The following is a 15,409-nucleotide window of genomic DNA, read 5'->3' on the forward strand; positions in this document are numbered from 1 at the left end:
GAGGGTATGTGCTATGGTGAGTGCTGCGAATTGTGTAAGACTGATGATTCACAGACATGTGCCTCTGAAACAAATAATACATTATATGTTAATAAAAAAGAAAAAAGAACACGACCTGGTATTGGTAAGAAAACATAACAAATAGGGGGACGGTGGGAAGAAGAAGACAGGAGCCTTTAGAGTGAAGCAGGCTTGGGTATGAATCTTTAACATGCCTTGGAGCTATGGGTAAGTCACTGGCCTTTGCTGGGCTTCATTTTCCTGGCAGAGACAGAGGAATACATGGAAGCTCAAAGAAGTTAATGCATGTAAAGAAAGACACGCAGAAGGTGCTCATTACATGTAAATTCTCCCACCCACCTCTAGCTCACCTAGGCTTTGAGAAGAAACTGACAGCTTTCTCTGAGCTATTTATTCCCTGACCCTCTTAAATATTACCCTCCAGGTTTCTCAAGTCTCTTTACTGCAGAATTTAGGTTATGACGATTGACAGAAAACTTACTATTTATTCTATAAAGTTTCTCTGGGGTAGGGACAAAATACCCACTTAATCCTCACCACTTCCTTAGCTTTTCAGCTGTGACTAGTTGATATTTTACTGAAATCTTTCTTCACATATATCAGTGTTTTCTAGATGGTTATCCTTGGGGGAGGATTAGGACTTTGATCATATAAAGAGCTCCTTTCCCTGTTTTCTTTCCTGCAGGGACAACGAGCTGGTCTGTAATGCCCCATGCGTTCTCACTGCACTTTACATGGGGATTTTGGCTAGACGGCTTAGAGGTGTCGTGGCCCTGGGACGAGCAGCCAGGTTGACCCAGCTGGGGGCGGTGCGCCCGTGGGGAGGCCCTGGAGAGAGCAGCCGGAGCTCCTGGGGAAGCTGGCTTCCAGAGGGTCAGGCCTCCCCCGCAGGGCACGGGGAGCTGAGTCAGCTCCCACTAAGGAAACCACTTCAGTTTCACCCGCCAGGAGCCTGAGGGGCTGCCTTTGTCATTTAAAGTACATTCTGAATTCAGTCTCTGAAGCCGGCCTCAGAAGGAGCTAGAGCAAGTCATCCATTTAGGGTGGTCTCTAACCATTCTTAAACTCCACAGCAACCTTGGAAGGGTTTCCCCATTTCACAGATGGAGTGACTGATGGTCTGAGAGGTTAGGTTCTTTGCCCAAGGGTCACATGTCCAGGACCCCACAGTCCTGGCTGTCTCGGCTGCACTTTGGCCCTTACTCAGTTTGTGCTGCTTGCTCATTCATTTATTCTTTTATTAAATGGACATGACCCAAAAAGTGCCTTTAAGGTCGTGCACCAAAGTGTTAAAAATGATTATCTCTGGGAAGACGGGATTACAAGAAAACTCTGCTTTGTAACGTTCTGTATTGCTTGAATGTTAACGAGCCTTGTTACTTTTTGTAATGGACAAAAACAATGATGATAATCCCATTAAAATAACTTTACATTTCTTTCATGAAAATAAATCCAAACCTTAGAAACATATATTGGGGCCACCAGGCACCAGAGTCCACTCACTAGTGCCGGGTTCATGCCAGTATCAGCATGCCCTTTTGCTGCAAGAAGACCGCTCAGTTTGGGGTTTCAGTGAGACTCACTGGCTCTCTCGGGACCCACCAACCCCAGAGCAGCAGACCACTAAAAACCCAGACTCTCCCTTTGGGAACGGGACACATTTATAACCAACCTTTACAGTGAGCCCCCGGGAAGGAATCAGAAGTGTCTCTAGGTCCCCTGGGGAGTGGGACGAGCACCGAGGAGCACAACTGAGCAGACAGCTTGTAGGCCAAAGTACCCCCATCTTCCCTGCACATCAATAATGCACGACTGCTATCAATTTGCTGTAGAACTTACAACAAAGTGGTCACTCTCGTTCAGTTATTTAGCAAAGGGAGAGATTAAGGACTTCAATCTCCTGACTTCTCTTTTACCAGATGAACAAAGAATGCCATCGTGTGTGTGTGCGTGTGCGTGTGTGTGTGTGTACACACACATGTTTTTTTTTTCCCCAAGTAAACTTGAGAAGGCCACTGGCTGCTACATCGCTGTCAGCACCAGACGACAGTGATTCAGACTACTGCAGCGATTGCTCCACCACTGTAAGATAGGGAACTGATGCCTTGAGAGGGACAGTCATTTGCCAAAACAAATAGCCAGTGAGTTACAGAGCTGGGCCTTGCACGCAGGTTTTCTCCCTCCTGGTCCATGGTTCCTGTTCATGTGCATAATTTAAAACATGAGCAGCTACAATCTATAGAGAAGCAGTGACACCAAACCACCAAAAGGACTATGCCACTCTTGGGGAGCACAAAGTTAATAGGCCCTGGAGGATGGTTTGGCTTTTGGTCATAGAGACTGTAGGGCCTAAGTCCTGGTAGAAGAGAACCATCAAGACCAAAGCCGTCCTGTCTGATTTTCAAAGGGGATAGAGGCTGTACATCATCCCTTCTCTTGGAGGTTTCTGGCATCCCTACAAAGAAGTGGATTGGCCTCTGTGGAACACAGAGAAGGCAAGGACCTCGGGCCAGGTCACACAGCACCTGACCAGGTACCACAACCTGGGTCTGCTAGCTCCAGGTCAGCCTATGGCTCTTCCACCATACCCTCCCATACTTCTTCTCCTTAAGAGAGTCAGGGCACAGCTTAGAAGAAGAGTGCTCATTATGGGCAGATCCATGCTTAAGCCTCCTGGCTCTCTCTGCAGCCAGCATTCGGCCCCGCAGCTGCTTGGGACTTCAGGGCCCTCTGTCTCCTGGCAGTGTGAAAGTCAAGAACTTTCCAAGCCAGCGCTGGCCTCCAGGTAGTATCCTTTCTCCCAGCTTTCCTCAGGCTTAATGGGGGCACTCTCCTATGGGTGTCTTAGGCTACGATGTGAGAGGCTTCAACCATGCAACAAGTGGTAGTGGAGCGCACAGTCCTGGCACAGAGGAGGTAGCCAAGCCCTGCTTACTGCTGTTTTAACCTTTCCTTTCTATTTCAGTTTGGATCTCTGCTTCTGTGTCTTTGCCTGCGTGGGTCTCCACCTGACACTTGTCTCGTGTCTGTCTGTGCGTCTCCGTCCCGCAGCTCTGTCTACCCCATGTCTGTCAGGGGAGCGGGGACAGCAACACCCTGATCCCCCCACCCCCACCCAGTTCGCACACCCCAGCGGCGCATCGGGGCAGGAGCGGGACTGCCTGAGCCGCAGAGCGGCGCCAGGCCCCCGACAACCCCGAGCCCCCCATGCACCAGGCCCCTCCGCCCCTGCAAGCGGCCCGAGCAGGCAGATTAATCAGCATCGCCAACGAAAGGAACACACACACGCGCACTCACACACACACAACACCCACAGAAGTTAGGAAGAGAGAGAGACTTACCGTTCGCCGCGACCCCCAGGCTGGCGGAGCCACTTTTAACTAAGAATGAATTAGGGACAAACTCTTCCTCAGAGTCTGAGTCCGGGGTTGGCTGGGCCACACCGCTGCCTAGCAACCGCCTCTGGCTCTCATTGGCCGGAGGGGAGGGGGGCGGGGAGGGGGACTGTTCAATAGGGGTTGATGAAGCAGATGAACAATGCAGGGGAGCACCTGCGAACCACAAAGACAAACACAGACAGAAAAAATAATGAAAATTGGTTTTGAGGCACACGGGGAGGGGGAGGGAGCAAAATAAAACACGCATCAACGGGGGAGGGGTCTCCCCCAACCGGGCGATCTACTGCACACGTGGTCTGGGGGCGGGGCTGATCGCCTCCGCAAAGGTAGCGGGAGCAAACTCTTTCCGAAGAGCCCGGCCTCGGGGCAGAAGTCTGCAGGGCTTGTCAAGACGGCACCCCTCGGAAACTCACGGGAAGCCCTTCCTGCTTTGCCTGTTCTCCGAGAGAGGCCGGAAAACCTGGGGTCTGGTTCTGGCGGGCCGCGCTATCTATGGAACAGCTGCCCTGCTCCGAGCCTCAGTGGCCTCCCTGGTAAAATGAACAGCCGCATGGGTGATCGCTGAGCGCCCGCAAACCGGCCATTCTGTGGTGTCACTGAAGTGAAATGATGTTCTTACTGGTGAGATTTGTAATCGGACATGCCTGGAAAAGGCTCCGGGACTCGTAAAAGATAGAGCCGGAGAGAATGATCCAGGGTCCCCTTCCATCCCTCGCATTCTAGGATTTGAACACACTAATGTTTGACTTTCCTCAGAGTTGAACATTTTAAGATTTTTAAATCCTGCCACTCTCTGCAAACTCCCTGAGAGCAAGAGCATTAGCCGTCTTTTCCACATCTGTATCCCCTAGTGCCTGGTATGCGGTAGGCACTAACTATTTGCTGAACGGGGAGTTGCAGGTATCTAACACATTAGACTCCTCCAGTTCTAATCATCTCCGATAAAATAATTCTATAATTTTAGGACGTGAATATTCTGAGTTCCAAGATACACGAAGTCAGTATGTTTTGACACCAAGTTTCTACCATGTCAGGGTTCTGAGTCTAAAACCTCAGCCTAAAAAGCACACTCCCAACTCTTCAGAAGAAGAAGGTGATGGCCTGGGACAAGGCCTGTGAGATCAGACAATCTGCAGTTCGATCTGTGGCTGGCGTTCAGACATGTGCAGTACATCGTCCGCAGGAGAGGGAACATAAGCACAGACATATACAAGTATACAGTACAAGACAATGCATTCGCTTGACAGCAAGGGCTGCTTCTTTTCTTCCACCTTGACTGATAGAAGGCTGAAAACATAATCAGATTTATCCAGCTTTCCACAGAGACCAAACCTTAGGAAACGTAATGCAACTTGGACACATCATCATACAATTCGGCAGAGCTTTAAGGGAGAGGTGGCATGGGGAGCTGCTGATTCGGGGTGGGGGAGGAGAAAGCCCTTTGTGGTCTATCTACCAAGAGGTGCTCTCTCAGTTCACAGTCACCAAGTGCTGCAGGATCCTGTAGGTTTCACGATGCTGATGTCAACCCCTGCACCTCACCACATGTGATGACATATTATTGAGATGCTGCATACGCCATCTGGTTCATAGTAGAAATTTAGTAAGAGGACTTGAGATGGCAGGGATCAATGACTATGGTATAGTCTCTGCGTGGCTCGGTGTTCTGGTTTCTTTACCTACAAATCAGGGTTAGGATTCTCTTCAAAATCATCTCAACCAAGGGTTCCCAATTCACCTTGTGAGAACCTTCCCTGACACCACTTACTACACAGCACTCTAAGGGGATCAATTCTTTCTTTAGCCTTGACTGTACTTCTGCCATCACATTTGCCATACTGTCTTTGTAGTTATCTGTATTTATGTCTCCCACATAAAAGGATATGGCATACTTTTGGGGCACAGCACATTCTTGGAGTGGGTTTTAGAGTTCAACAGAATTGGGGTTTGCATCATGACCTAGTCCCCTTTTAGCTGTATGATCTTGGGAAAATGACTTCTGGTGCCTTGTTTGTATGTGAGGCACCCCTCCCCTTTGACAGAGTTGTTGCAAGAACCAAAGATACCATATACTGTGCACAGGGTATGTATGAGCAAGTACGGTCAGTGCTCACCAAATGTTCATTAAACTGAATGAAACCACACCCCCACTCCCCCCACCGGAAGAACCTCATTCATGATTCTGCTTCCCTTGCAGTCCCAGTTTGGAAAGATTTTGTCCACCAGGCTGCATTTATTAAGCAAATACACATTCATTTCCTCCTCTTTTATTAGTCAAAGACATCTTATAATCTCCAATCAGAGCTTCTGATGAGCTGGAGATAACCAGTGCCATACCATGCTGAGTTGTGAGAATTTCAGACGCAAGTTAAGAAACACGATATGTTGTTCTAGGGTGCTAGTTACAGCCTCTTCCTGAGTAAATCTGTCAAGCTTTATGAAATAAATAGTTCCAGAACTAAGTAAATTATTCTATCACACACTTCGGGGGCCTGAGGCTGGGAACAGCACAGAGCTCTGGCCTCATGCCTATGTCTTCTGCCTTCATCCCCTCTCCAGGCCTCACTCACCTCAGGTCTCGGGCTTGCTCTGAATAGTCACAGCCTGACATTCCAAGCACCTAACAAAGGTTCAGGCCCTCAGTAGGTGCACAAGAACTCATGATGTTTCTGTGAGGTTCAGATACTATTGGAAACATGTTAATTCCCTTCCTCTTATTCATTAGCTGCTTCTAATTTACGTGGCCCCAAAGTAGGGTGCACCATCCCCTGGGCACAAGAAAATATGCGAAATATTTATTTTTCAATCTCACTCTTTGTTAATATCTTTTTTGTATGTATTTTATAATGCGTATAATCTACTAGTGCTTGGAACACATGTAGTAAAATGCATTGCTGTACAAATCTGGGACCTACAGAAGCAAGGCAAGGTGGTATTAAGGATATGGGCCCTGGAGCCAGATCCTACATTTGAATTCCAGTTACACTACTTGCTAGCTCAGTAGTGGTGACCATGGGCAAGTTACTTCACCCTTTGTGCCTCAATTTCTTCATCTATATAATGAAAATTAAAGGATAAAATAAAAAACCCATCTATTTCACAGAGTTGCTTTGAGGATTAAAGGAGTTCAAACAAATAATATGTTGAGAACAGCGTGGCAGCCAAGAAACACCTAATAAACATTAGATGCACTATGCACAAGTATGTCTAGATGGTGTGAGAAGCACTAAGCTAATTTTATCTTTCCTTTTTTATAAAAGCTGTGCATGCTTGCAAACACTGCTTCATTCCACAAATACTTCCTAGATACCCACTGACTGGGCTGGAAGGTGAGGGGGATACAGACTGTGAGAGACAGGGTCAAGAAGGAGCCGGGGGGAGGGGAGGGAGTCACAGGGAGTTCTAAGCCAGGCAGGTGGGACCTGTCAGAGCAGAAGACAGCCCAGGGCACGACTGGGAGATAAGATCTCATCTAGAGGAAAGGCGAAATGCTTTCTGGAGCCACGAGCATCCCAGTGGGAAGAGGTGGAGGGATGAGGGTGTGACACCATGGCAGAGAGAAGAATACTCTGGCCTTGGGCCCTCATTCTTCATCTGGCCTCCAGCAAGCTGCCCATCCCCTCTGGCCTCTTAGATCTCATGAGCTACCACTAACTTCTCACCAAGTCCGCTGAGGCTCTTTTTCTCCCTCAGCACACCCTTTCCTCTTCTCTCTTCCCCATCACTACCACCCCATGTGTCTCACTAGCTCTCATTCCTCCCAAGGGCCCAACCTCACATCACCTTCCCTGGGAAGGCTTTCCTGACGCCTCAAGCCTCGGATGGCGCCCCCGCTGCATGCTTGCACAGCGCCTTGTACCTTCCCTGTGGCAATACTTTCCCCCCTGCAATGTTTACTTTCTGTGACTGCCCACTGGCCTGCCTGGCTGGCCCCGTCCCATGCTCCCCAGTGTCTAGCAGTGTCTGACTCTTAGAAAACACCAGTAACAACTTGTTACATGAAGAGGCGATGGGAGGAAGGTAGGAGGGAAGGGGACTACCTTGATGATGGCACAAAGGGTCTCTATAAAGACCACAGTGAGAAAGAAGTCTCTGAACAGTATGTTTAGGCCTTGAACAAAGAAAAGGAGGTCAGACCTTAAGTGGGAGTCGTGGAAGTTTTGAAAGCAGGGAGGTGACAAGATAAGGGCGGTGCTTTAGAAGGATCGGCTCTTTAAACTTACAGCATCTGCTCAGCCACTCAGATCTCCTTTCCCAATGGTTCAGCTCAGCCAGGACGTTGGAAGTCCACATGATTGCCTTCAGTTGGGTGGGGGGGCAGATGTAAGTTTATGGGGGCAAATAAGGGTGTCTGATGCCAAAGGACTATGGGATTGGGGTCAGAGTTGCCCTCTCATGTATCCTGGTCATCAGCTCAAGGGAACCTGGTATTGTAGAATTTTCCACAGTGTCCATGGTAAAATGAGATGGGATGATTGGCATGAACCTCCCTACACCTCACTCCAATAACGAAGGGGGCCAGTGAAGGGTAGAGGAGAGCCATCCATGTTTCCTGAGAGAAGGTCTCCATGAGCCTACTTCTAGCTTATAGTGGATAAAGATGGAGAAAGAAGGCCACAGAATGAGAGAGTCCAGACACCCATATGGTTGGGGTGGGGGTGATGTGGGGCCAGGAACAAACATTTGCAGAGCTCCTTCTGGAATCCAGGAACTGGGCCAAGTGCTTTATGAAATCTTTTCCTCACACCAAACCTCTCAGTAGGATAATCATCCCTATTTTCAAGGCTGTGCCCACTGGGTGGTATGAATGAAATTTATCAGGCCTCGTTTGAGGGAGGGACAAGGAAGCTCCTATCTATCAACTGGAACACATCTAAAGCAAAAAGACCATAGGCTTCCTGTTGTGTAAGCCAGGGGTCAGAGTCCAATTTCCTATGGGCTATGTGACCTTGGGTAACTCACATTACTTCCCTTAGTCTCTGTTTCCTCCTTTGAAAACTGGAGTGCTAATACCCACTGCTGAGGGATGGATGCTATGCTTGAAGGGAGCCCAGCAGTCTCAGGGAAAGGGCTCAGCCAACGGGGATTTTCTCTGCCATCTCGCCAGCTGTGGTCTTTCCTAGTAAGAACAGGGTGGTTTTGGAGAAGAAATGATGACAGATCTGCAAGACTGCCAATGACACCTTTATCAATGCAGATTACTTGTCGATGTCATAAAAAGAGGAAAGTGTTAAGGAGGCAGCCGTGATATATGAAAAGAACACACAGCAAGGGACTTCTAAGATCTGTGGAGAGAACAATTTCAGTTACTCACATCTTCGTGTGAATCGATGGTAGCCTGCCCTAGCATTTGAAATGTAACCTATAACTAGGATAAGACAGTTCTCAAGGAAGAGCCTTCTAGAGTCCTGGATTCCAAGAGTGTCTTTGGAGTACGCCATGAGACTGAGGTGTGAAGGGCCAGCTGATGGACAAATTTCTTACTCTATCAAGGGAAGAAAGACCATGAACAACAGGTACTTTTTTTACCCTTTTCTCAGCAGTCTTGAGAAATCCATCTAAATACCCAAACAGAACCTTATTAATCTACGCTAAACTGCATGTAGGGCACAATGGGAAAAAATCACAGCCTACGGATACAGTGGGGGAGGTATGAGTCCCATCAGAAAAGCCAGTGCATTGACTGTGTGCTGCATGGAGGGCATTTCCTCCCCCAGGCAGTTTTCTGGATTCCTGGAAGGGTCTCCTCATAATGTTTTAACTGGCAGCCCTGAATTTTAGAAGCCCGTATGTAAAACATCTAGCATAGTGCCCAGGATACAGAAATTAGTGGATGACACCTAGAGAAAAGCAAAACAGACCCTTAGACCTACACAGGTACCTCCTCTGGTGGAACCCTGAGCTGATGGATTCATCCCTCCCATGAAGGCTCCTTCCTAGAAATACTCTAGTCCTTCCACTTAAAACCAAATGCAGGAGCGCCTGAGTGGCTCAGATGGTTGAGGATCTGCCTTTGGCTCAGGTCATGATCTCCAGGTCCTGGGATAGAGCCCCATGTTGGGCTCCCAGCTCTGCCGGGAGACTGCTTCTCCCTCTCCCTCTGCCTCTCTCCCTGCTTGTGCTCTCTCTCTCTCTGTCTCCACCTCTGTATCTCTCTCAAATGAATAAATAAAATCCTTAGGAAAAAAAAATCAAATGCATTCCTTCTCTTTTCATGCATTAACCTCACACCTATGTGCTCTTAGCACGGCAGCCAGTTGCTTCACTGAATAAGTAAAGTCCTTCCCAGCTCTGAGCAGAGGATGGAAAACTAGGATCTCCTTCGGATAGAAGGTCTGGGGCTGCTGGAGGATCAGCAACTTCACTGTGGGCCGGCAAGCTGCCCACATCCATGTCCTGGCCTAGATCAGAGTCTCAGCTCAGAAAGATTAGCTAACGGGTTTCCTAGTTGTTCGAAATGGACTTAAGCCCACTGCTGCGAAGGATTTCAAAGTGCTAGAAATCTGAATAAAGCTAGAGAGCTCGAGAGACCATCCATCCTGTTTGTTCGTGACAGCCCCAGTTTGCATCTGTTATCCTGCATGAATTACCTTTACTCTGAAAACGTACTGACTTGGACAGTTAATGAGATGGCCACCCTGTTTCAGGGCAGTATGGATTCAGTTCCACACCAGGGGCTCTCATCTGTTGCATAGACTAAGGGCCAAGAGATCTGGGTATAGGTCAATAATGCATCATGGGACCATGGCCAAGTCCTCTGATGGCTCTGGCCTTACCGTCCCCACTGGGGACTTGGACTAGAACATTCTAAGGTTCTTTTGTAGGAATAACAGTAGTGCACATTTCCAGGGGTTATTCTGGGGAGTAGAGGAGACTATAAACACAGCGCAGGATAAAGATTTCAGTTACAAGGGCAAGTTAGGTTCTTCAGCACTGTGAATGCTCATAAAATGGTTACAGAATGAATGAATTTGTTTGAATGTATCAGAAAAAGGACTGGCTGAAAAAAAAAAACCTTCAACAGGGGTTATCAATGATATCGGCAGTTTTTCATTTTTCAATATGAATTTTATATCTTCAAATTTTTGTACAATAAGCAAATATCGCTCTTCTTAACACTTCTAGAATTATTTTTAAGGCTTCAGGAGAAAATGAAACAAATGTGAAAATACCAGGCACCTAGCAGGTGCTAAGATAGATGTTGGTTTTAAATACAAACAAGATTTTATGCCCTGATATTGGTAGCATAATTTGATACAGACTGATTTTTAAAATGTGAAAACCTTTTACCTGAGCAATTATATCTCTAGCAATTTACCCAAGAACATAATCATAAGTTTTCCAAAGAATTACTTATAAGAATATTCATCACATGGGCGCCTGGGTGGCTCAGTGGGTTAAGCCGCTGCCTTCGGCTCAGGTCATGATCTCAGGGTCCTGGGGTCGAGTCCCACATTGGGCTCTCTGCTCAGCAGGGAGCCTGCTTCCCTCTCTCCCTCTCTCTGCCTGCCTCTCTGTCTACTGTGATCTCTCTCTGTCAAATAAATAAATAAAATCTTTAAAAAAAAAAAATCCTTTTAAAAAAAAAAAAAAAAAAAAGAATATTCATCACAACATCATTTGTCATAATAAAAAGTAAAATTTTTTTAAAAAGTTAAAAAGGAAAAAAAACACATCTATAATGGTAAAAGTGCCTAAGGCACAGCAGTATAATGTCAATATGCAGACATTATCAGTCACGTGTGTAAAGAATGTTTAGGGACATGTGAAATCGGATATAAAAAAACTATGATGCAAAACCGTCTAAAAAGGAATTCTGTCATGTGTTGAAATGTGTGCGTATGTGTGCCATTTGTACAAAAATGTTGTCACCTGTCACCTCGAGGCAGTAGAATTATGAATGCACTTTATTTTTTCTTGATACTTTTCTATGCTTGCCGATTTTTTCAAGGACCAAATGTGGTAAGATTGAAAACAAAACAAAAGAAAACAGTTGTTTTAAAGAGGAGAAAACACACACACAGGAAGGTAGCAAAGACAACAGCTTCTGCTTTGGGTCCCTCGTGGGATGAGTGAAGCAGAGCTGTAGTCTGCTGGGCTCAAACTTGCTTTCTTCTCTAGCCTGTTAAATCTAGTGGGTTTTACCCCTGTCCCCCCACCCCCGCCCCGCCCCGGCTGGGCAGCTCCCACTAAGTCAACTCTCCACTCTTCTCCTCAACAGTGGTTATTTTCAGAAGCAGGTCTGGGGCCATCTGTCTCTGTGACTTATGCTGGGAAAATGGTCTCTGGAAACCAGGACGCAGTAAATTTCTCAGGCTCAGCTCATTTGATCTCCAACCCTCCTCCTCATAGGGTTCTCAGGGCCATTTTTTGTTTTTAAAGCATTCACCAGGAAAAGAGCTCTGCTTTCACCTGTTCGCCTGGGGAGGGCCAGTATCCCAGAACACCTCCACCTCAACACTCAGAAGGGGGTGTCTTGGTCTCCCCGGTCGGCACTCGGGGTGGACAGCCAGCTCAGCTGCTTGTTTGATATAGGTGTATTAAATGAGGACATTCGCTGTTTTGGGGGGATAATCACAGCTTTGTTGAGCTGTAATTCACATACCCATTCAAGTCACCCATTTAAAGTGTACCATTCCATGAATTTTAGGATATTCACAAATAGTACAACCATCACCACAATTTTATTTATTTATTTTTATTTATTTATTTTTTTACCACAGTCAATTTTAGAATACTTTCATAACCCCTCTAAAAATCCTCATACTTATCAGCAGTCATGCTGCACTTCTGTCCAACCCCCTGGAGTCCTGGGCAATCACAGAAATCTACTTTCAGTCTTTGTGGATTTACCTATTCTGAACATTTCATATAGATGGAATCCTACGACATGTGTTCTTTCTGTGGCTATCTTCTTTCACTTAATATAGTATTTTCAAGGCTCATCCAGGTTGTAATATGGATCAGAATTTCATTTCATTTTACTGCCGGGTGACCCTGCGTTGTAGGGATAGGCCACATTTTGTTTATCCACTCATCAGTTGATGGAATCTTGGGTTGTTTCTACTTCCTGGCTAATTCTGAAGGAGCTGGTACAAACATTTGAGTACAAGTTTCTGTGTGCATCTGCACTTTCACTTCTCTTGGATGGATACCTAGGAGTTGAGATGCTGGGTGGAAGGAACTCGGTTCAACCTTTTGAAGAGCTGCTGGACTGTTTCTAAGTGGCTACACCCTTTTACGTTCCCACCCCCAGCATTTGAGAGTTCCAATTCCTATACATTTTTGCCATCAATTTTTATTTTTTTATATTTATGATTCATTATTAAGATTATTTATTTATTTATTTGACAGAGAGATGGAGAGAGAGAGCACAAGTAGGCAGAGCGGCAGGCAGAGGGAGAGGGAGAGGCAGGCTTCCTGCTGGACGCGGGGCTTGATCTCAGCACCCTGGGATCACGACCTGAGCCGAAGGCAGACTCTCAACTGACTGAGCCACCCAGGCACCCCTGGCAACACTTTTTATTATCTGACTTTTGGAATAGAGCCATTCTGGTGGGTATGAAGTGGCATCTCATATGATTTGTGTTTCCTGATGGCTTTGACGTTGAGCATCCTCTCATGTACTTACTGACCATTTGTGTATCTTCTTTGAGAAATGCCTATTCAGATCCTCATTTTAAAATTGAGTTATGTGTCTTCTTCTTATTTCGTGGTAGGACTTGATTCTTTCATCAAATATTTATTTGGTGCCTACCCTGGGCCAGGCACTGTTCTAAGCTCGTCGGCATGGAAGACAAAGTCTTGCCCTCAGAAATCTTTCAGCAGAGGAGAAAAATCAACAAAGAGGCAAATAATCGTACAGAAGAAGACTGAGTGGGGATAGATGCTATAAAGAAAAGTCAAATGCAATGAGAGGTTTGGAGGGATGGGACAGGTATACTATTTTAAGCAGGATATTCAGGGAAGGCCTCTCTGAGGAGGTGATATTTAAGCAGAGACAGGAGACAAGTGAAGGAGGGAGCCACACAAACATCTGGGGAAAGAGCTTTCCAGGCAGAGGTCCTCGCAACTGAGGGGCAGCAAAGAAACCAGTGCAGGTCATCACGTCTCATCCCCACCCCATTTGAAAGCAGAGTGTAAAGCTGAAAGGTCATGAAGAAGCGATTACCCTTCATTTCTATGGAAAAGTTTTTGAGCCTTCCCAGACCCCAAAATCACTTCTCTTAGGCTTTCCGATACCTTAGGACATGTCTTGCTAATGGCTGCACAAAATAAACCCAGAGGAAGCCCAGACGCTCACAGACACAGTTCAAAGTTCTGGCGGCTTGATGCGGAGATGCTTAGCTCCCAGGGAAGGAGGTTGGCGGCTGCCCTCACTGCTCAGGGTGAGCGATGCCTGGATAATGGTCTCACTGCAAAGCAAACCCTGAACCCTTTTTGGCTTTTAGCCTTTTTTGGTAAAAGTGAAAGTCCTGTTTGGATTCCTTTCAGTGAATGAAAATAGGTAGTCATGCAGGTCTTTCCTTAAAGGTGAAGTGGTGTAATGAGGACTTCAGAAGGGGGAGGGCTGCCCAGGTAAGTGGAGGGGTGTGAGGAGGAGAGTGCTAGGAAATGAGCCTTGAGAGGCTGCCAGGGGCCAGAAGACAGACGTGCAAATACCACCAACTGAAGGCCACCATGCCTGTGTGTTTTTCTTAGTGAGTTCCCTGAGGAGAGTGGCTGGTCTTCTCTGTATGTCCATAGCTCATGTAGTGATTTCATATATCATGGGTACCTAGAACCTACTGGAATCTATTGTAACCGATGGAGCTACTAATAAAAACAAAACCTGCCTGTGAAGAGCATTTACTTTATACTTTATATACAGGATTTTCATATCCATGATCGTATTTTATCCTTTCTCCATTCAAGCGAGGTTATGAGCATCATCCCCACTTTACAGGCAGGAAAACAGAGGCTAGGACAGGTGATGTGACTTGGGCAGGGACATACAACTGGTAAGGGGCTAAGCGGGACTCCGACTTTGGGGAGGCGCATCAAATGAGATCTGCATTTAGAACTGGTTAGTGGGATTTGGGGCAGGTTGCTTCACCTTTTAGAGTGCTGGGCTCTTCAGGATCAGAGCCTACTTCCCAGGGGTCCTGTGCAGAGTAAATAAGGGTGAGCATGCATCTCTGGGACCCCCAGATGCTCAACAGTGGTAGCTGTCCCCCACCTCCCTTTGATTACAAACCGCAGACGTACCCCAGGCAGTCTCGCCATGTGAGGCCCTCACTGTGTACCAGGCATACAGACCAAGACCACCCCTTCCCCTGGAAGGGAGCCTGACTGCAGGGGGGAAAGAAACAGAAACACATGACTTCGTGGGAGAGAGGTAGGGGTGTCAGCGGTGGGGGAATGAGCGGGGAGGGAGTTGTTGGGGGATGAGGGCAGGGGAAACGGGAGACCCACAGAACTCTGATTGTCTGCCACAGCCCCAGGGTCCTCAAAGTTTCTTTGAACCTTTCCCAGGAGTTGGTGCAAAGGGCTTTAAGATGGTCCATTCAGGCCTCCGGAGGCTCAACTGAGGCCAGACAGGCAGACCAACTTTCTGCGGGACGTGGGGGAGAGGGAAGGCACGAGGCAAGCTGGATCATCTAAGCCTGTCAGATCTGCTGGTGAACCTGAGCAAGGAACCCCTGCAATTTATGGCAGGCCTTTAACTATCTGTGGTCACAGAGTGCTCTGTTCAACAGGAAGGCTCAAGCTTTGAACTTATGCACCAAGTTCTGATTAAGAAAGTGCTTCACACCGCTGTTTTCAAAGTCATTTATTGCTTCCTGGGTTCTAACATATGTATTTGTAATTTTTACATACATACATGTACGTATGTGTATGTATGTGTACACATGTATGCATGTGTGTATACATATATGTAATTTATCCTGTATAGTTCCTTCCCTCATTCCAATTTACACAGCTGCAAAATTCCAGGCTGCAAGACAAAG

At 46.9% G+C, this 15,409-nt stretch overlaps 1 protein-coding gene across 3 annotated transcripts in view; it reads right to left on the reverse strand.

Moving 5' to 3' along the window:
• TENM4 (teneurin transmembrane protein 4) overlaps nucleotides 1–15,409 on the reverse strand; it is a gene marked incomplete at its 5' end in the record, with an annotated part of 373,412 nt that overhangs the window by 274,829 nt on the left and 83,174 nt on the right. For 2 of the 3 annotated variants that reach the window (XM_080816826.1, XM_080816825.1), the window contains one exon: nucleotides 3,363–3,572. The exons of the other annotated variant lie outside the window; for it this stretch is intronic. In XM_080816826.1, the coding sequence (XP_080672952.1) occupies nucleotides 3,363–3,572 (210 nt within the window). The remainder of the gene's footprint in view (nucleotides 1–3,362; nucleotides 3,573–15,409) is intronic. 3 annotated transcript variants of the gene reach the window in all.

This window comes from Martes martes (genome assembly GCF_963455335.1).
Source record: "Martes martes genome assembly, chromosome: 10".
In the NCBI taxonomy this organism is placed as follows: domain Eukaryota; kingdom Metazoa; phylum Chordata; class Mammalia; order Carnivora; family Mustelidae; genus Martes; species Martes martes.